The sequence below is a fragment of the Theropithecus gelada genome, chromosome 10, assembly GCF_003255815.1.
Source record: "Theropithecus gelada isolate Dixy chromosome 10, Tgel_1.0, whole genome shotgun sequence".
In the NCBI taxonomy this organism is placed as follows: Eukaryota; Metazoa; Chordata; class Mammalia; order Primates; family Cercopithecidae; genus Theropithecus; species Theropithecus gelada.
In genome coordinates, this window is record NC_037678.1 from 7,022,292 (window position 1) to 7,044,460 (window position 22,169).

The 22,169-nt window shown below is 47.7% G+C and overlaps 1 protein-coding gene across 4 annotated transcripts in view; it reads left to right on the forward strand.

Annotated features, from left to right (window-relative positions):
- Positions 1-22,169, forward strand: part of EFCAB6 (EF-hand calcium binding domain 6) — a 313,426-nt gene that overhangs the window by 259,125 nt on the left and 32,132 nt on the right. For all 4 annotated transcript variants that reach the window (XM_025399951.1, XM_025399955.1, XM_025399953.1 and 1 more), the window contains one exon: positions 19,036-19,263. In XM_025399951.1, the coding sequence (XP_025255736.1) occupies positions 19,036-19,263 (228 nt within the window). The remainder of the gene's footprint in view (positions 1-19,035; positions 19,264-22,169) is intronic.

Genomic DNA, 22,169 nt, shown 5'->3' on the forward strand with positions numbered 1-22,169 from the left:
TTATATGAAATTACCATTTTTAAAGTCATAAATGGTTGAATGTTGACAATTTCATATGATTTAAGCTAACATTCATAGAAATTGTTTATGTCCATTATATACTGTTTGGAATATGCTGATACAGTTGACGAAAATAATTAAAATCACCCCTTGGGACAACTAGTGTTAATACTTCAGCATGTTTGTGCCCAGCCCTTTTTTTTTCTTTTTTGAGACAGACTCTCACTCTTGCTACCCAGACTGGAGAGCAATGGCGCGATCTTGGCTCACCACAACCTCCGCCTCCCGGGTTCAAGCGATTCTCCTGCCTCAGCCACCTGTGTAGCTGGGATTACAGGCATGCACCACCATGCCTGGCTAATTTTTGTATTTTCAGTAGAGATGGAGTTTCTCCATGTTGGTCAGGCTGGTCTTGAACTCCTGACCTCAGGTGATCCACCAGCCTCGGCCTCCCAAAGTGCTGGGATTACAGGCGTGAGCCACTGCACTTGGCCCCTTTTTAGTATACAAATGTCCTTTAGGAGTAGGGTTGAGGACAGACCATGTATGCTGCTGAGTTTGGGGGTTGTGTTCTGAACTCTTGCAAGTCTTTTTTTTAACAAACATTTTTCATTTGTATCAAAGTAACATACGCCCATATAGAAATAAAATTGAATTGTTGCAAAACACTTAAAAACAGAGATCACTTGACTTACCCATTTAACTTCCAGTCCTGCTCCTCAAGAGCAATCACTTTTATTTTTATTTTGTTTTTTTGCTGTTTCTTCAGCTGCATATGTTCCTGTCTCTCAGTAATATTCTTACGCTGCCATTTCCTAAATGATCAGTCTCAGGCATTATTCACTGATGTGCTGATGTGACAGATCAGGGATCCTGCTCTCCTCTTCCAGCTCTGCTGGCCTCTCCTCCAGGGTCCCCTGGCCTGTTCTCTTCTGCCTTTTCGCCTCCTGTGGTAGCACTGGCATTCTCTGGGGTCTTCATTTTCCTCTAAAGCATGAATTCCATCTAGCATGCGCCATTCCATCGTGTGGGTTCATTCACTCTCTCATGACATGTGTTTCCTATGGCCAATGTGTACCAGGCACTGAGCTGGGTGCCAGGTTTAGCAGCAAACTAAACAGATGCAGTCCCTGCCTCCAGAAGCCCCATTCTAGTGAGGGAGACAGAGCAGGAGTGAGTGACTCAGTCACATGTCAGGTTCCAGCAGCAGCTGGGAGAAAAATGGAGCAGAGCAGAAGGGAGGGCCTGACGAGGGGTGACATCCAAGCAATGGGGAGGGGAGGGAGTGAGCAGTGACATTGGGTGAGGGACTGGCCGGCACCGCTAGTGTGATGGCACCCGCAGGAAGGGGCCAACTGGTTTGGGGGCAGATGAAGGAGAGGTCTAAGGAGATGGGGCCAGGGAGTGAAGGAGCCAGGCGGCCCTAGGCTTAGAGTCCTTGTAAAGACTTTGGCTTTGACTCTGAGTGACATGGGGACTGTCTTAGGCTGCTCAGGAGCCATAACAAAATACCCCTAAAGGACCTGCAAGTGGAGAAGACCGGGCTTGAAGCTCCACGTCTGCTGTCCCCCCTCAGCGTGGCCTGAGTGTCCTCATGCACAAGTCGCAAGGAGCCTCTGCTGATCCTGGAATTGCTGGACCAAGGAGAGAACATTCCTAAAGCTTTATGTACTGTCAGCTTGCCTCCCCCAACATTGGTTAGTTCTGCCCAGTTCTCTTGGCAAAGAGTCGCCTTCACCTCCAGAAGCACCTGCTCAACATCCTAGTGAGAAAATTGCAGCAAGAGTGAAGAGGAGAAATGTGCTTGGAGACAGGGATTGATCACGGTGGGCTGGGAACCGTGGATGCAGAGGTGGCACTGTCCCTGCGGCATGCGTCCCTGCACCTGCCACCTCCTGCCCTGTCCCATCAGTGTGTGATCTGTTTTCTGGGAATTCAATGGGATCAACCCCCTAAATTGGCCTAGGACGATGCACCTGGCCAAGAAGCTAACACCTGAGCTCAGACAAATCGGAAAAGCGTGCATTTACCAGGAGGATGAGTAAATCCTTGAGCAAACGATTTCTGGGCTGGAAGGGCAGCACAAAACTGCAAGGAACATGATGTGGCAGGAGGAGGGGGGTGACCACAGAGCAAGCAGTTCTGTTCATAGTGAATGACAGAGTAGGTGTGAGTTTTCTTTTGTCCTGTTTAGTTGCAGGGAGCAGGAGATGGTGGCAGAGACAGACCACCTGGGTCCTGCAACCTTGCTTGCAGAGTTTAGGTCCCTTTGTCTGAATAAAGAAGAATCGCTGAGGACTCGTGAGCGAGGGAGCCGGCCAGCCTCCTCCGGGGCGGCTGCAGGGGAAGGCAGCTGGGGAGGAACCCCCGACCGCATTCATCATGAACTTCTCCAGTTTAACCCCGGGTTGCTGTGTTTTTCTAATAGAAGGGAAAAGAAGTAACAAATAATAGGAGTAGTTAATGCATCATCCTTAAGCTCATTAAATATGATACCACCCATCCTTTTCCTCTGGGGGATGCACAGGAGGTAAGTAATTAAAAGGAGATTACCAAAATGTAATTAAGACAGTCGGCAACTCTCCCCGCAAAGCAAGTTCACCGCGAGTAATCCCTAGCCAAAGCAATCCATTCTCGGAGAGAGAAAAACTGGAATTGTAGTTAAGACGTTGCCTAAGACCTTGCGTAGACTGAAAGCACACAGAGAGTAAAGATGACAATTTTACACCTACTCATAATCCATTTCTTCTATTGGGTATGCCATCAAATCTGTCTTCCAAAACTCCTATTATTCTTACGCCTCCTCTGCCTGTCACAGCAGCACGTGAAAATGATCTGAGCTCTTCTCACAGCAAGGGCCGCGGGCTTCCTGCCCCTGCTGTGTGGCTTGACCACGAGTCCTCCCCCGTCCTTGCTCCTTCCTTATACTGCTTCGTTAAGCACCACTCAAATCAGATGGTGCTTCTTCAAGTGCGGGTCCCAGGCTGCTGCTGTGCAGACCAGCCCACCCCAGGGCTCCATGGTGGGTGAGCCCAGGAGTCTTGCTATGCAGCAGGCCTGGGGGTCATCCTCCTGGCACCGTCCTGGGCTTGAGAACCAGCCCAGGAGGCACAGAGGCCTGCAAGCTTCCGGGAAGGGAAGGCGACGTGTGTCTTTTCAGACGGGAGCAAGGAGTTGGTCCCATGCGCCTGGAAGCCATCACACCCCCTTTCAAGATGAGAAGCACTGGCCTAGATGACACAAAAGAGGAACAAGGCATCGAAGCAAAAAATGCTACCCAGTGGGTTGGTGAAAAAGCAAAACAGGAAAAAAAAGAGAGAGAGAGAGAAGACCTAAACGGCAGCACACTCATGAGATTCCCACAAACTGGAAAAACATCATCTGGATTTCTCTTCCCAGCAAATACCCCTTCTTCACTTCTAGAAAAACATTTTACATTCAAAGTGCCATGTGCAAAGTGTAGAGTATCACCTTGTTTTTAGAAAATCGTTCCCGTTTAACATTTCCTTAAATCTTAAAGTGCAATTTCAGTTTCTTCAGTGAGTGTAAAAATAACGCTCAGTGCAGAAATAGAATTTTTAAAAGGCATAGTAGAAACCCATATAAAATCTTTCTACTTTATTACCATGGAAATAATGGAATTTTTTTAACAAACACACCCTTATTCAGTACAGAGTAATTATTTTGTCGCATTCTAGCAAGCAGAGAGCCAATGAAATCTTTCCTCACTTTGTGTGGAAATATATGATCTCAAAAGTCATTCAGTTATATGTTAAATAACTTGAAGATGGTTTTTGTTCCAATAGAGAATTGAAGAATGTAGTTTTCAACCAAAGGGACTTACGGCAAAGTACATCAAAATGTTTGTAATCTTTTGTGAACATCATATTTATATTCACTGCCAACAGTGTTACTTCAATTTATCTTGCTTTTTATTGTAAATATAATGGTGTCCATGTATTTTTAATAAATATGATAAAGAATGGGGAAGTTTCCTTTTCAGGAAAGGGCTCCAAGATAATTGTAAATAAATTAAGTAAATTATTAAGGTATTAGCATTCCTGTTATTTACCCTTGCTCTTGATGGCAAGAAAAGCTAAGTCTTCTTGATGGAATTTCAGCGATTTTAACTATTTCCCTTGAATTTCACTCACTCTCTACTTGCCAATGCAAAATTCACTACCTGCTGTCCTGTAGGTGGGTGGCACTGTGGCAAGTCGTGAGGGGTAACGACTTTCGGGGGGCCTTGGTGACAGGCCAGGGGGCAGGGGCTGCTGGGCCCCCTGTGCCACGCTGAGGCAGAAGGAGTATTATTCCAGGCCACCCAGCAGGGCCTACAGGCGTCGTCACGTGGTGATCCATCAGGAACCAGGCAGACCTGACGCATCCACTTCTCCTCAGCCTTTGAACTTGGTGAGCTGGCTGCCCTCCTGGGGGAAGCCCAGGGTCCTTGGCATGGGTGGTGTCTGCTTCCTCTAGAGCATCTGTGTCTACACAGGTCCTAGCACTGCCCCAGGATCTGCACTAATATGGATCGCCTCCTTAAAGCCAGCTATAGTGATAAAAGCAACAGAATGAAAGTCACATCATCACAGAAGGTCGGCAGTGAGGTTGCACAGACGGCTAAGATTCGCTGTCACTGAGCAGGCTACAGAGTTATTCTTTTGCTGTTCGAACTTTCTCCCAAGTCCTGATTGGCTGTGGCAACACTGCAACTCCTCCACGCATGTGTCCTGGGTCCGGCCTGGCTCTGAAGCCTCCCTTTAGGAAGGAGTATGAGTCCCCCCCAACCCCAGTTCCCGGTGGCATGGACAGGGTAGGAACTCGGCACCTGCCAGGCAAGTTCTGCTGGAAGTAGCACAGGGCCGGCCGCCAAAGGGAGAGAGGCACAGTTTCTGATGCCTCGTGCAGGAATGTGAGGGGGCCACACCAGGCTTTCCCCACCTGGGCCCCATGAAGGGTGGTCACATGGGCCCCCTTCCCCAACAGAGAGGCCCCCTTTCAAACACAGCTGTGTCAGGCAGAAGACAAGGCTATCATGAACCTGTTGGTGAGGTTGGAAGAAGCACATCAGACAGAATTTCTGGTAGTCGTTTTAATTTGTGTGGTTGAATTTTCTCACACCCGGGAGTCCCATGTCCCCAGGGGCAGGGATGAGGTCTCATTCTCCCTTGTGCCCCAGCCCTATGCAGCACACCCCGTGGCAGGACCTCAGCCAGGCTCCACGGAAGTGCATGGTGCAGGGGCCCTGCTCACTTCCAGCACCTGCCTTGTGTTAATCACTCGCTCCGGCATCCTCAGAGCACTCCCGCCTCATTTCCCTGAATCCAGATCAGGATTCTTCTTGATTCCTAGCCTCCACGGGAAGCCCTCTGTATGTTCAAACGAAATGGACAATGGTGCCACCAGCCCAGGCAGGCTCCGCATTCATTTGGTCCCTCCAGAGCCACGACAACCATTTGTGGATCAATTAAGTAAGCATCAGAGTTGAGCGGCACCAGTGATTCTACGAGGTCATGATCCCATCAGGAAGCCAGACACCAATCCAAGAATGTATTGTCCCGAGTAAGTCTTGCAGAGAAAATCCAGAATTCAGATGTTACCAGCATCTTAACTATCATCACACTCCCAGGAAGGTAACTTGCAGTGTGGCTGCTTATGTTCTGGCTCAGGATGCTGCCCTGGACTGGACGAATCTCAACACTCCACACTCAGCAAGTGAGAATGAGAATGTGTGCCTGGCTCTGGGCCAGGTCCTGGGGTTCAGGCTTGTGGCAGGGCCAAGGAGCCTCATTTTCAGAGGAGGAAACTGGGTGGACATCTCAAAGCATCAGCTTCTCCAGGGGTAGGGCTTTTGGTTCACTGCTCTGTCACTCCTGCCTGGGAGTGTGCCTGGCATGTCATGAGCCCTCATCAGTGTTGCTGAGTTCGGATTTTCAGAGGCTTCTGCGTTCTTGCACATGTGGTAGGTGGTTGAACTTGTGCTGAAATCAGAGGAGCGTGGCTTTGAAGTCAAACAATCTCCATCTCCAGCACCGGCTGGCAGGAGCATGGAACCGAGCCCCACTTACTTTGTCTACACAGCAGGGAGAGCCCTGGCTGCCTCGCAGGGTGATGTGAGGACCAGGGAAGATTCCCTGTTGCCCAGCTCAGTGCCAGGGTAAAGGAGACGCAGGAAGGAAGGCCACGGGTACTCTGGGGTACCAGAGGAGGAAACAGAGAGGTAGAAGCATTTGTTCCCAGTCACACCGTTAGCAATGCTAGTGCTGGGATTCAAATGCCAGCCAGTTCCAAGGTCCATGCTCCCTGCTCCCTTCCTGAGCAATGAGAACTGTCTGGTGTGTGCCTCCTAGGCTCATTGTTTGGATTAAGCAAGTGAATGCAGAAAGAGCTTTGCCCGGTACCTAACACAGCAAACACCAAACATTTACATTCCTTATTATTTTTGTATTCTATCCTATTCCAGTGAGTGCATGTTTAATGTTCAGTAATGATGTGATTAGGTGGCATAGAATTTATTTGGGTGGAATAATTTATTTTAATAGTTTTTATAAATGACTTCACCCATGAATTTATTGAATCATTAAAGGGTCGAAGGGCGGCTTAAATGTTTCCCTTTTATTTCTTTGCATTGTATGGCAATTCGATGCAACTGGAGGATTTGTGAATCGGTGTTTGCAAAGGCCTCAGCATAGATCCTTTGTGAACGTCAAGCTGTATGACTGAGGTAAGCACAGAGAGCTGGGAGGAGGAGCGGGAGGACGAGGAGGATGACGAGGAGGAGGAGGATCTAACTCTGTGAGTGGGGGAAGGATGGGCAGAAACGGCTTTCTGATGAGCTTGCACCGAGTCTAGAAGCTTGAGTTGAGGAGCCAGCCCAGGTGGATCCCAGGAGATGGGGCTTCTTGGGAGGAGAGTTAGTGCTTGCAGAGCCCGGGGATTGGGAGACACCACACTTTGGGCATGGCCAGGGCAGGGCAGTGGGGGAGGCCCATGGCAAAGGATTCTGTGAGGAGAGCCAAGGGGCCGAGCTAGTAGGGTGGTCCACTCTACCCTTGCTTGCCTCCCTGGGTGGGTGTCTCAAAACATCAGCTTCTCCAGGGGTAGGGCTTTTGGTTCACTGCTCTGTCACTCCTGCCTGGGAGTGTGCCTGGCACGTCATGAGCCCTCATCAGTGTTGCGGAGTTCGGATTTTCAGAGGCTTCTGCGTTCTTGCACATGTGGTAGGTGGTTGGACTTGTGCTGAAGTCGGAGGAGCGTGGCTTTGGAGTCAAACAATCTCCATCTCCAGCACCGGCTGGCAGGAGCTTGGAACCGAGCCCCACTTACTTTGTCTACACAGCAGGGAGAGCCCTGGCTGCCTCGCAGGGTGATGTGAGGACCAGAGAAGATTCCCTGTTGCCCAGCCCAGTGCCAGGGTAAAGGAGACACAGGAAGGAAGGCCACGGGTACTCTGGGGTCAGTTTTCAGTAAGCACTGGTTGAATTCACTTGAAGCTTGACTTGACTGATGGTCTTTGCAAAGGAAGTTCTGGAATCTTCGGATTAGCTATTGTTCATTGCCCAGAAGGAATCCTTGTGTGGTAAGAGATCCCAGGCCTGGGCAGCAGTTATGCCACCAGAAAGTCTGGAACTGTGCCTGGAATTCTGATGAAACTGCCTCACTTGTGCAAACACTGTGCTGGAGTATCTACTCCCATCGGGCAGTCACCTGGGCCCGACCTCCTGACACACCAGAGGTTCCCCTCAGGCATGTGCGGAGCCCTTCAGAGGCCAGCGTGTTTCTTGATCCGGCAGCGAGGTCTGTAGCAGGCAGCTTCCTCAGAGCTTCCACTTTATTTTCATCTGGATTTTTTAATGTTTTATCTTTTTTTTTTTTTTTTTTTGACAGGCAGTTTTCCTGCTGTTGTTATTTTTAGCATTCATTTATTCACTGTAAATACAAATGAAGATACAGTACAATTAATTTCTTTGCTAATCAAAATATTTGATCAAATGAAGCAATTTTTCAATTCTTAAAAGTAATTACACCATTCTTTAAAAGGAAGTGAGGAATTCTTTACTGAGTGTTTCTAATTAGGAGTTTTTGTTACCTGCTGAGTTCTTATTCTGTGTGAAGTTCCAGGACTATCTTTTTTTCTCCTGTAAAGAATCATAGAAAAAAAACTATATAAATGTCTCTGCAAGTATTCAGAACAAAACTTAGTATGTGAATCATACAGTCAGATGAGCTAATCATAACCTTCATAATTACATTAATATGCGGATATATTTCTAGTCTAGCAGCTAGACGGACCTTGCTAACCACTTGGTCACAACCTGTTGCTCTCGGGTGGGTGACCGCCATCTTGGATACCCGCCGAGGGCCACAAAGCCCCTTTGCAATACGTCCATTTCGTAGAAGGCTGACGACTAAAACGCCATCTGTGCTCAACAGCTTCTTTGTCCTCTCTGTATTCTGAGCTCATCCCTTTTTACTTCTTACTGCAGCAGTCAGCTATCACTACGTAACAAGCAACCATAAACCCTCAGCGCCCCAAAACAATAAAACCCGTTCAGTTTTCACAGCTGTGGGGGCTGATCTAGGCTGGACTAAGCTCTGCCGTCTTGGCTGGGATGACTCTGCCCTTCACCTCTCTCATCCTCCTCCTTGGTCCTGTGTGATGGCCACAGCCTGTCTTCTAAGGCAACAGCATAGGTGCAAGAGGGCTTGCCCAGTTATGCAAATGCTCCTTCATCCTTCCATCACATTGTAATTACCCACATTCCACTGGCCAAAGCATGACATATGGTGGAATCCAAAGCCAAGGGGTGGGGAAATACTCTCAGCTTCTGTAGTGGGAGCCGCCACAAAGCCCCCCGCCAAGGGCATGTGCACAGGGTGAACAGAAGCAGGGGGGCCGTGGAGATGACAGACCCCAAGAAAGCAGACGCACGTGCACCACTGCCTCTCCAGCTCTGCGGCTTCATTTGACAAGTCTACCACCCCCTTCTATAAAGTTTTCTCTTCCCAGTCGTCCATAGAAGTCATTCAGGATACAGGTTGGTGGAAAACTGATTTTTTTTTTTTTTTTTTGAGATGGAGTCTTGCTCTGTCACCCAGGCTGGAGTGTGGTGGCCGGATCTCAGCTCACTGCAAGCTCCGCCTCCCGGGTTCACGCCATTCTCCTGCCTCAGCCTCCCGAGTAGCTGGGACTACAGGCGCCCGCCACCTCGCCCGGCTAGTTTTTTTTTTTTTTGTATTTTTTAGTAGAGACGGGGTTTCACCGTGTTAGCCAGGATGGTCTCGATCTCCTGACCTCGTGATCCACCCGTCTCGGCCTCCCAAAGTGCTGGGATTACAGGCTTGAGCCACCGCGCCCGGCCGGAAAACTGATTTTAAAGCCAGCCTAGAACAAGGCTGGACATACTGACGGGACATTAGAGGGCTCTTTACTGCGGCCACCTCATACAGCTGCTGAAACAGGAGGATAGTAAAACCAAATGTGAACTAACAACATTTCAGGTTCACTTGACCCTTAGGGCGCCTGTCCTCTCCTCTCTAGCCGGTTCTTGCACTGGGCTTGACTGTCACCTCGGGGCTGGCTCCTGCCCCTGGCTTGCGTTGAGTAAGGAAACCTCTCCCTTAGAGCTTTCCCCGCCACACAGGTGAGTTCCTTGGAGGACAAAAGTTAATTTGCCTTTGTCTCAGATGCCAGGGAGATCAGCACCTTTTTTTTTTTTTGAGACAGTTTTGCTCTGTCACCCAGGCTGGAGTTGGAGTACAGTGGCACAGTCTCGGCTCACTGCAAACTCCACCTCCCAGTTTGAAGTGATTCTCATGCCTCAGCTGATCTCATGTCTCATCAAGTAGCTGAGATTACAGGTGTGGGCCAGCACACCCTGCTGATTTTTGTATTTTTAGTAGAGACGGCGTTTCGCCATGTTGGACAGGCTGATCTTGAACTCCTGACCTCAAGTGATCCACCCATCTTGGCCTCCCCAAGTGCTGGGATTACAGGTGTGAGCTACTGCGCCTGGTCAGCAGCTCCTTCCTGAAGTGCATGGGAGATGTCCTGGAAGATGTCTGTCTTTTCCCGGAGTGACTCTGGCAGGGTAGTTCTCTCTAACTGTTGTGGTTATCCCCATTTCTCAGATGTAGAACGGAAGCCAAGAGGTGAAGTGATTGCCTTAGTGAGTTGCAGCTAGAGGACGGTGGCACGGGGCCCTCGGCTCAATTCGAGCCTGTGATTCGACCCCCACAGCCCTGCTGCCCAGAGCTCATGGCAGCCGGTCAAGAGACACAGTTCTGTGGCATGGCCACTGTGTGCCTGGGTTCCTATGACCAAGTCTCAGACCTGGCTTCTGCCTTCCAAGTGCCTCCAACTCCTTGGCTGGGTGGTTTGAGCTGCAGGCAGTAATGGACCAGGATGCACCATCCTCTGATCATCCATGATAGCCTGGTGTTAGCCAGGAAGAGGGCTCGACCCACATCTGTCTGAGTTCCCAGCTGCTGCAGAAATATCTGTAATCACCAGCACCAGCAGCAGCAGCAGCAGCAGCAGCAGTGTGGCAGGCTCTGGGCCACACACTTTGAGGGTTTCTGTTGGTGAAATCCCAGGCCTGCTCTTGAGGTGGCTGGTTTGTTTTTGGTTTTGGTTTTGCTTTGAGACAGGGTCTTGCTCTGTCGTCAAGGCTAGAATGCAGTGGCAAGATCAGGCCTCACCGTGGCGTCAGCTCCCGAGCTCAAGTGATCCTCCCACCTCAACCTCCCAAGTAGCTAAGACCACAGGTGCCTGCCACGCCCAGCTAATTTTTGTATTTTTTGTGGAGACGTGGTTTTGTCATGTTGCCCAGGCTGGTCTCAAGCTGCTGAGCTCAAGCAGTCCTCCACTCTTGAACTTTCCAAAGAGGTGGCTGTTTTTATTTCCACTTTACCCCAGTGAGGACAGGGAGGCCAGTTTAGGGGTGCATCTTACCCAAGGTCACAAGATAGGGGCAGCCTGAGCCCCGGGTTTATGATGGACTGTCCCCACTCTTCAGGCCCAAGCCCCTCTCCTCCAGCCTAGGCTGGCCCTGGCCGCATTCCTTCTGCCCTGGCAGGCGGCACCTGGGTTACTGGTGCTGCCTCCTGCTCAGGAGCGCACCCTGTGAGGCGCTGAATGAGGGCAGGTCTGGCGCTGGTGCAGGAGGCCAGGACCCAGGCTGGAAATCCCAGCACTGTGCCTCCCTGAAGGGCTCTTCCCAGATAGCCGCAGGGGCCATGCTGTGCCTACCTGGAGAGACCCTGAGCAGAGGCAAGGACTATGAGAGAGACAGCAGGCCACGCTCCACTGGGCTGCTGCCCTCCCCCACTGACCTGGGCTGCCTCCCTCCTGCCCCCAACCAGGCTGCCTCCCTCCCACCCCCAACCAGGGCTGCCTCCCTCCCACCCCCTACCTGGGCCGCTTCCCTCCCGCCCCCCCACCCAGAACTTGTGGCTGTTGGGGCAGCCTCTTGGGTGATTCCCATGTCATGGCAGGATTTTAGAACCAGGGGTTTAGATTCTGAAGCTGTGACTTGCTTTTTACTAGCGAGATACGTAGATACATTTGAAACTGAGAAGCACCCCATCAAAGTGCGGTGTTAGTAGCCTCTTTGGTGACTGTCTACTTCATGTATTGGGACATTATTTCTTTTCTGTATGTTGTCAATATCGTGGTGTAGTCACAAAGAAAGGGGCCAAGAATTTTCCTTCTGCTAGTGGTGGGCTGTGTTTGCCACATCTAGAAGGGCAATTGTTCGCTCAAACAAGGTCCCGTGAATACCCTCGAATACATGAAATAAAACCCCTTCAAAACATGTAAATGGTCCTCTGGTGAGGTCAGACCTAGAGTGCATATGATTGCACTCCATTTTGTTTGTTCGTTTGCTTGTTGAACTTTAAAAGTCACCAGAAGCAGCCAGGAGCTTATCTTTGCCAGATAAGCTGGGGAGCGTGAGGTGTTCGGGCCCAGCACGGACAGGGCCCTGCCAAGCCCCTGCCTTCCCTGTAGCTCTGCTCTTCCTGTTGCAGCTGTGATTTCTGTCCTGAGGGGGCCTTTGATGTAAAGCGCAGTTAATATTGGAACGTGTCATTTGCATCTGAAGATAGTGGTGTCTTTTTTGATTAGGAGAAACATTTCTTCTAGTTATAGAAAAAGCATTATTTTTTCCCCCATTCAGATATAATGATCACGTGAGAAGTGCCAGGGACACAGAAGCGCCAGACCAAGAGCCATCTGTTCCTCCCTGGCGTCTCCAGTCACTCGAGCGAGGCTGGCGGCGGCTGAGCAGCTTTGCTAAAAAGCGAAATGGGAACCAGAATACAGCGCCTAACAGATTCTCAGCCAAAATGCCCTTGATGGAAAATCCAGGCGCTCTCCCGCTAGCAATTGGGGTTGTGGGGGCAGGGCGGTGCGGTTCTCTGGGCGGTGGCATCCATGGGGCCTGCGGACCCTGGGTCGGTGGTTTCTCCCTTGTGCTCTGCGGCGATGACTGAGGCGGGCGGGGTCTTCAGTGATCAATTTTCCTTTGTGCCTTTTTGTAGTTTCTAAGTTTTCTTTCTTTCTTTTTTTTTTTTTTTTTGAGACAGAGTCTCGCTCTGTTGCCCAAGCTGACGTGCAGTAGCACGATCTCGGCTCACTGCAGCCTCTGCCTCCCGGGTTCAAGCAATTCTTCTACCTCAGCCCCCTGAGTAGCTGGGACTACAGGCCCCCACCACCACGCCCAGCTAATTTTTGTATTTTTGGTAGAGACCGGGTTTCACTATATTGGCCAGGCTGGTCTCGAACTCCTGACCTTGTGATCCGCCCACCTCGGCCTCCCAAAGTGCTGGGATTACAGGCGTGAGCCACCGCGCCCGGCTTATAGTTTCTAAGTTTTCTGTAGTGAACATGCAATCATTCCTTTTGCAAGCAGGAAAAGAGTATTTGCACGGGGCGGCCAGCCAACTCCATGCAATGGAGGCTGATAGGTGCCCAGCACCTTCCCCTCTGGAGGCTGATAGGTGCCCAGCACCTTCCCCTCTCTGCCACGCGGTTGGGCTGCTTCTGCCTCTCCGTGGCAGCACCCGTGTCCGTCCCCTGCCTCCCAGGTGAGGGCAGGGACCCATCACCATGACCCAGACTGTGGCTGCAGCTCTCGGCACATCTAGGGAACATGTGTTTGCAGGCCAGGAGCCTGCGTAGAATCTGGGTGCCACTCTGTTGGTTCTGTGACTTCAGGCATTTCTCGGCCTCCCAGACCTTCACATCCATGCTTGTTGAGGAGGATAATGTTACCTCCCGTGCTGGATTTTTAATCCCTTTCCTCCTGCACTCCCCATGGCACCTACCTCAGCCATTTCCTCCTCAAGGAGGCCCGCAGTGGCCACCCCAACCAGGGCCATGTCCCAGCCAGTTGCATCTGTGGCACGGTGTCCCCTCCTGAGAGTACAGCTGCCCCTACCCAAGGTTACCTTTACGTTGGCCACACTGTTCTCTAACACTTTTATAATGCTGTAACAAACAGGCCTTATGATGCAAGGGCCCAGCCACAGTAGACTTAGTTCTCACTCACTGCCAGAGTAGTGTCACACTGATAGATTTGTATGTTTCTGAACCTAGCTATATTACTCTGATTATATCAAATTCATGGCAAGTTTAATATCTGGTGAGTCAAAAACTTCATTCCTATCCGTTTCCAAAAATTTCATTGATATTATTTTTTAATATCAATGTTAATATCAATATGTCTAATGATTCTCCCAAATATCCATTGAGATTTTTATTAGAATTTGATTAAGCTTATTTATAACTTGAGAAAGGCTTTCTCTTTTGAAAATGAGTCTTTATATCCAGAAACATAATATGTCTATTTATTTCAATCTTGCTTTAGTAACTTTAATATAAGGTGTATATTCTTTATACACATTCTTTATACAGGCATTTTTTTTAAATTTTACTTTCAGTTCTGGGATACATGTACAGAATGTACAGGTTTGTTATGTAGGTATACATGTGCCATGGTGGTTTGCTGTACTTATCAACCCGCCATCTAGGTTTTAAGCCCCACACACATTAGGTATTTGTCCTAATGCTCTCCCTCCCCGTGTCCCCCGGCCAACAACAGGCCCCAGTGTGTGATGTTCCCCTTCCTATGTTCATGTGTTCTCATTGTTCAACTCCCACTTATGAGTGAGAACATTTGGTGTTTCATTTTCTGTTCCTATGTTAGTTTGCTGAGAATTATAGCTTCCAGCTTCATCCATATCCCTGCAAAGGACATGAGCTCATTCTTTTTTATGACTGTGTAGTATTCCATGGTGTATATGTGCCACATTTTCTTTATCCAGTCTAGCATTGATGGGCATTTGGGTTGGTTTCAAGTCTTTGCTATTGTAAAGAGTGCTGCATTAAACATACATGTATATGCGTCTTTATAGCAGAATGAGTTATGTATAATCCTTTGGGTCTATACCCAGTAATGGGATTCCTGGGTCAAATGATATTTCTGGTTCCAGATCCTTGAGGAATCACCACAGTGTCTTCCACAATGGTTGAACTAATTTATACTCCCACCATCAGTGTAGAAGCGTTCCTGTTTCTCCACAGCTTCGCCAGCATCTGTTGTTTCCTGACTTTTTAATAATCATCATTCTAACTGGCCTGAGATGGTATCTTATTGTGGTTTTGATTTGCATTTCTCTAATGATCAGTGATGATGAGCTTTTTTTCATATGTTTGCTGGCCACATAAATGTCTTCTTTTGAGAAGTGTCTGTTCATATCCTTTGCCCACTTTTTCATGGGATTTTTTTCTCTCATAAATTGTTTAAGTTCCTTATAAATTCTGGATATTAGCCCTGTGTCAGGTGGGTAGATTGCAAAAATTTCCTCCCATTCTGTAGGTTGTCTGTTCACTCTGATGATAGTTTCTTTTGCTGTGCAGAAGCTCTTTACTTTGATTAGATCCCATTTGTCAATTTTGGCTTTTGTTGCAATTGCTTTTGGTGTTTTAGTCATGAAGCCCTTGCCCATGTATATGGCATTTCTTTACACAGGCATACGTTGGAGACTTTGCAGGTTTGGTTCCAGACTGTAGCAAAGCAAATACCGCAATAAAATGAGTCAATGAATTTTTTGATTTACTGGTGCATATAAAAGTTATGTTTACACTATACTGTAGTCTAGTGTGCAATAGCATTAAGTGCGCAATAGCATTATGTCTAAAAAATTACATAGCTTAATAAAATACTTTATTACTAAAATATGCTGGTGATCTTCTGAGCCTTCAGCAAGTAATCTTGTAATCCTTTTGCTGGAGGAGGGTCCTACCTCAATGTTGATGGCTGCTGAAGGCTGGGGTGGCAATGGCAATTCCTTAAAATAAGACAATGAAGTTTGCCACATCGATTGACTGACACTTTCATGAACGATTTCTCTGTGACATGAAGACATGATATGAGCACATATTGTTGGAAAAATGATGCGGATAGACTTGCTTGACACAGGGTTGCCACAATCCTTCAATTTATAAAAAACACAGTATCTGCCAAGCACAATAAAGCAAAGTGCAAAAAAAATGAGATATGCCTGTGTCAGTCTTCTACCTTTCATATGGCATTTATCCAGAGGTATTCAATTGCTTTGTCATTAATGCAAATGTGAATTTTTGTCACATCTCAATCCTGAACTACTTATAGTGACCATAAAAGAATGGCACTGCTTTTTTGTATTTTTAGCTAGAATCCAGCCACCTTCCTAAATGCCATTGAGATTTTATACCTGTACAGTCATATCCACAAATAATGATCCCAGTTTTCAACATTTACATGTTGATTTTATTTTGTTGTCTTATTTCAAAAGCTGGAGCCTCTAAAAATGTGAATAGAAGAAGTGAAAGCATGCTTATTTTATTCCTGATTTTAATGCTTTAGTAGTTCATCCATTTAATATAATCTTTACACATAATTTTTGATTAATACTCGTGTTTACACAAATAAAACTATATATTTCTATATAGTTTATCCATCCCATTCTATTTCTATTTTATACTGTTTTATCGGGAATAGCTGCTGAATTTTGGCAAATGCCTCTGCTATCTGTTGACATGTGGCCTTCACTAAAGTAAGGGATTGAAAGATTTGCCAATTCTTGCATTCTTATCCATGGAATAAACCATAGTTGATCTTGGTGTGTCATTTTTAAATATGGTGCTAAATATTTCTAATATTTTATTTTAGAATTTTTGCACTAATGGCCATAACTAGATTGACTTTTATTTTTTCTTTTGACATGTTTTCTTTATCATATTTTGGTATTTGTATAATACACAATAATTGGAATATGACTCTTTCTATGCTCTGGAATATTTTGACTAATGTAAAAATTATCTATCCCTTAAGGGTTCCATACAGCTTGCCTTCAAAATCATCTGGGTTTGACACCTTTTTAATGATAGATGGTAGATCTTTTAACAGCCTTTTTCATTTCTTTTGTGGTTGCCTGTCTATTCAGGCTTTTCTAATACTTTAAGTACTTTCTTTTCTAATTCAATTTAAATTGAATCTTTGTTTGTTAATTCAATTAAATTGAATTTTGCTAGAAAACTGTTCAATTTCCTCTGAAGTTTAGAGCATATTAACCTGAGGTTGCACATAATACTTAGAATTCTTCCGTATGTGTTTTTAGACTCATTTCTATATGTGTTCTCTTCCATATGTGTTGTTAGTATTTCCAGTTAGTTTCATGCTTTAATACTTTCAGAGAACATTCATATACATCATCACAGGTGAGCCCTTGTTCCTCCTGGATAGATGAGGAAACTGAGGCAAAAAGTGGGTAAGCAACTTATTGGAGGGGCACACAGGCGGTTAGAAGCAGAGTCTAGACTCAGACCCAGGACTCCCATCTTCCCATGCTGGGCTCCATCCACCTGTGTTCTTTCCAGTAATGTTTACATGAGGCCCCGTCCTCCTCAGGCCCTGAAGGTCTGAAACCGTAAGGATGGACTGAGAGGTATAGCTGTATGTCCAGGAGAGGCTCCTGTACTCTGTTGAGGCCAACATTCCTTAGAGAAATGCTCGTGTATTTGGATCTGGGAAGTGCCTTTGCAACTGTTTGAATCCTAAAGATACTCCAAATCCATCAGCAATATCACTTTTATTTTCTAAAATAAAAAAAGACATTCATTTACTTTGCAAATGGCTCCAAATGAAGGTGTATAAAAGCTCCGTTAGCCTTTGCATGGTGGAGGATGTGGTGGGCTTTGGCTTGAGTGTACATGTGTAGCCTCAGATTTCTGAGGACATTCCCAGCAGCATCCTGTGTTTGGTACAATTTCATAAAGTAAGAAAGACTTTATACATTATGCAGACTTCTGTGTCATAAAGCACAGTAACATCTGATATATACATTGCTGTGGAGTTGCTTAAAATAAAACATGACCGAGTTTTAGTGGGAGTTGGGGGGCTGTAAGTGATACTCTGGTGAAACCCTTTGCATGGCACTGAGGTACTTGGTAGGAGCTGGTATCAACACTAACAACCGTGGTGAGTTTTGATGTGGGGAAACCCAGTATATCTCAGAATACACCCAGGTACAGGAACAGCTTTCCTGTGTGGTCACCTTGGGAATCTTTTTTTTTTTTTTTTTTTTGAGACGGAATCTCGCTCTGTAGCCCAGGCTGGAGTGCAGTGGCCGGATCTCAGCTCACTGCAAGCTCCGCCTCCCGGGTTCACGCCATTCTCCGGCCTCAGCACCTTGGGAATCTTACCTGTTCCAGACTCCCATGCGTATATTCTAGCCCCTCCCCTTCCAGGTCAGCATACTCCACGAGCTGCCCTGTTGATGCAGCAGCCACAGGCCTGGCTTTGGGAGCCTTTCTCTAATTGCAGCAAGTAGATGCATGTCAGAGCTGCTTCCCAGGCCCCGCCCATTTCCCCCCACCCCGACCCCTGCCTCTTTGCAGGAGGCTCAAGACTCTGCTGCCCCACTCACTTCATCCCCTGGGCCCCAGTTTCCCAAGCCTGACTTCAACGTGGAGCCAGGTCTCCCCAGTGCCTCCTCCTGACTGGCCCCAGGATAAGTCCCCTTGCAATTGTCATCATCCACTGCTGCTCACTGAGTAACTTCCCTTGCTGGCTCTTCCCTCTGTCATGTGTGTCTGCCACAGTGAGCATCCACAGATGATGAAGGTGGGATGCCACGCTCCGCGGGCCCCTCTCTGCTCAGCTGGCCACAAGCCCTCTCTTGCCAGCACATCAGTAAAAGAATCCTTCTGCTGTCCCTCTTTCTCCACATCTAATTCCTCCTCCTCCCAGGAAATCTCCCAGCCCTGGCTAGGTGCACATCCCTCCTCCGGACTCCTTAGCACCATGGACAGTGTCATGAGGACCTGAACCACGCCCCAACCCCCAGACTTCCAGTGCCCAAGGAGTAGGGAAGAGCACTAACCCAGGCCTGGGACCTGCCCACTGTGGGAAGGTCGCCCTTAGCAGATGCCATTGCACTTAATTCCCCTGTGGGTCTCACAAAGTTTCAGACTTCAAGGAACATTTAGCTGCAGCCTAATGGCACAACAGTCATCAAAACCCCCCTTTCAAATTTTGACCACTGTGAGTAATCAACTAAACTGTCATCCTGAAATGAAAGCATGTGGGTGCTAATCCCTGTTCTTTCCCTGGCCTCTCAGGGAAGGCTTACACTGTGTTTGTTAATCGAACCCAAAGACAGACTGAAGGCGTGAATAGATGAGAGTAAACAGTGTACCCTCCCCAGGGCTGGGCTCCGTGCTGGCCACCCAACCTTCCAGGGCCACTGCTTTGCCCCATGGGGAACTCACTGGATCCTTCATGGCAGGAAACCCAGGCTTCTGCTCAGTGGGGCCTGACTTGGGGGCTGGGGGCTGCCTGAACCCACCTCCAGGCTGCAGCTGTCTTCTGGCCCCTCCTCCCCACCACACTGGGTCTCCCTGGGACTTGCCCTGGGTGAGAAGCCCAGAGCAAGAGGTGGTTGATTATTTCTCACATGGGTCAATTTCCATTCTATTTTGTCCAGACAGCTGAGGAGTGGGCTGAGAAAATGCCTAAAGGCCCACCGCCTACCTCTCCCAAGGCCATGGCCAGCAGAGACATCCTGGCTCGCCTCCACAAAGCAGTGACTTCCCATTACCATGCCATCACCCAGGAGTTTGAGAATTTTGACACCATGAAAACGAGCACCATCTCCAGAGAGGAGTTTAGGGCCGTTTGTAATCGCAACGTCCAAATCCTGACAGACGAACAGGTAAGAAACGCAAGCTAGTCCTCACCCTGCGCACCGTCGGCTAAGCGTCAGCCCGGTCCCTGGCCAGAATGTACAGAGTTTAAGACTGTTCTCTGTTTTTTAAATGCTTGCAGTTTTATTATTTTGTTTTTCAATCTTCCTGAAGATTCACAGGAGCCTTCTGTTTATGTAACAACTATGAATTACACCATTTTCATCAGGGTACAAATGATGTCACTGTTACTTTTAAAATCAAACTAAACTCTGCATCAGCTCCCACACTCTTTCTCCCTTCCCTGGAGCATCCCAGAGGTAATGTGGTCTGGGTCTGTTATGGGCAGCAACTATCTGGGGCCAGTGTTGCACAGGCAGTAAAAAGCATGTACCAAGACAGTTGTAGGTAAAAAAGGCAGATGTATTGGAAAAAGTATGAAAATATGTTGCAAGGGTGCAAGGGGCAAGTCAGCAAGAGAAAAGCTGACTGCAAAAAGACAAAGGTTTGCTGGGGATTTTATAGGATGGTGCTCGTGCTTGGTGCTGAAGAAGGCTTTGTAAAGGACTGAAAACACCAGGGTTGCAGTGAGCTACCTTGCATTTTTCTATAAGCCAAGGGTCTGGTGATAGCTGGGCACAGGAAGACTGTTGAGCTATCTGCACAGGAGGGCTACATGTTCTGGACTATGAAGAAAGGCAGACTTAGAGCTTACCTGCTTTTTCATTTTGCTTTCCCCTGCTCCCACCAGTCTGATTCCTTTTCCCTAATTAAGACTCCACATGGTCCAAAGACGGTGGGCAGTCTGTCCCCACACCTGGAGGGTCACAGACCCTGGTGGGAGGCTGGTGCTCCTCCCGTCACCCCAACCTGCCTTCTCCTTGCTACGACCTGGTGCTGCCACTGGCAGTGTGGGATGCTCCGGGCTGCTGCTCTAAGCGTGCTGGGTACATGCCACCCCCGGCGGGCCTCTCTGCTGTGCACTGGCTGGACAGGCCCTGCCTCTCTAAGATCCTCCTCCCTATCACAGAATCTCCAGTAGGAAGTTCTTCCCAGCTTCCTCCCCTAAGGACTGGACTGAGCTCTTCTTTGACTCAAAGGCTCTGACAACCTGCTCCCCTGGGCCTCTTTGGCTCTTCATGGCCTTCCAAGGCCAAGAGCACCTCCCAGTGGGATGGCATCCTCAGAGTCTGCCTTGCCATGGTAGCTGTGGGAGGGAAGAGAGCACCTGCCCAGCTTGACCCCATCCATAGTCACACTGAACACCGGCACCAGGGGAGCAGTGCCCCAGGTTGCCGTGTTCCTCATTGTGCCCTAAATGCCAAAGCAGTACAGGGCACTGAGTGGGTGCTCAGTACGTACTGGTGAATGGACAGCGTCCATACTCCCCGGCCCTTCACCGTTTTCGGAAGCCATTCTCGGAAGCCGTTCTCGGCTGATCAGCCAAGTAACACAGAGCACCACTGATCTAGTTACAGAAGTAGATTTCCCTTCCCTCAGAAAATGCACAGCTACAGGCCCTCTCTAGTTCTCAAATGCATCAATGTCCCATTCCCAGAGAATAATTCAGATTAAAACATAACATCCCCAAACACTTACAAAGCAACTCTGCCTCCCTCCTTCCTCCTGGTTCTGCTCAGTCTCAGCCCAGGGAGTTCCCTGCAGACACTGCATGGAAATGTCACTCTTTTGCCTCCAAAACTGGACCATTCCAACCTCTTGTCTCATTTTATCAGAGTTGCAGGGTAAGGTCTTGGAAGTATTCACAGGGAAGCGTGATCATCGCAGTCACCCCTGGCCCTACTCACAGCTCTGAACTCACTGCCCCAAGAATGCGTTCCGTAAAGACATTAAGAATGTGACTATCAGGTTTAATGTTCCTAAAATATCACCTTTCTCAGGCATTTTGGTGTGATCATTTTTGCTGAGCAAAATTCAAGGCTGTTTCCAAACGATCCTGCCCCACCGCACATCAAAGCGGAGCAAGATCTGTATTTGCAAATACTTCTCTCAGCATCAATGAAATAAGCCTTGGAAATTAATACAGTTGCATTGATTATTCTATGGGGCCAAGTAATCAAGGTTTTACTAATAAAGATTTTTTTATTTCATCCAAATGAGTAAAATTTTACTCTAATTATAGATTGAAATTAATGACACGCTGACATATCTGGCATTCATCACAGAGAATTTGATTTTAATAGTCCACTAAGAAAACTTCACCATCCTCAGCACATCAAGCCCCTTCCCCAACCAAATTAAGCACTTATTTTTAAACTCGGCTTTCTAAAAATAAGCTGACATGTCTCTTACATGCAGCCAACAACATATGAAAAAAAGCTCAACATCACTGAGCATTAGAGAAATGCAAATTAAAACCACACTGAGATACCATCTCACACAGTCAGAATGGCTATTATTTAAAAGTCAAAAAACAACAGATGCTAGCGAGGTTAGAGAAAAGGGAATGCTTCTACACTGTTGGTAGAAGTTGGGAGTGTCAGTTCGTTTAGCCATTGTGGAAGACACTTTGGTGATTTCTCAAAAACCTAGAGGCAGTAATACCGTATGACCAAGCAATCCCATTACTGGGTTTATACCCCAAGGAATATAAATCATTCCATTATAAAGATACACACACGTACGTACATTGCAGCACTTTTCACAATAGCAAAGACAAAGAAAAAACTAAATGCCCATCAGTGATAGGCTGGATAAAGAAAATGTGGTACATCTATACCATGGAATACTATGCAGCCATAAAAAGGAATAAGAGGCCCGGCACAGCGGTTCACACCTGTAATCCCAGCATTTTGGGAGGCTGAGGTGGGTAGATCATGAGGTCAGGAGTTCGAGACCAGCCTGGCCAATATGGTGAAACCCCATCTCTACTAAAAATACAAAAAAAATTAGCTGGGCATGGTGGCACGCATCT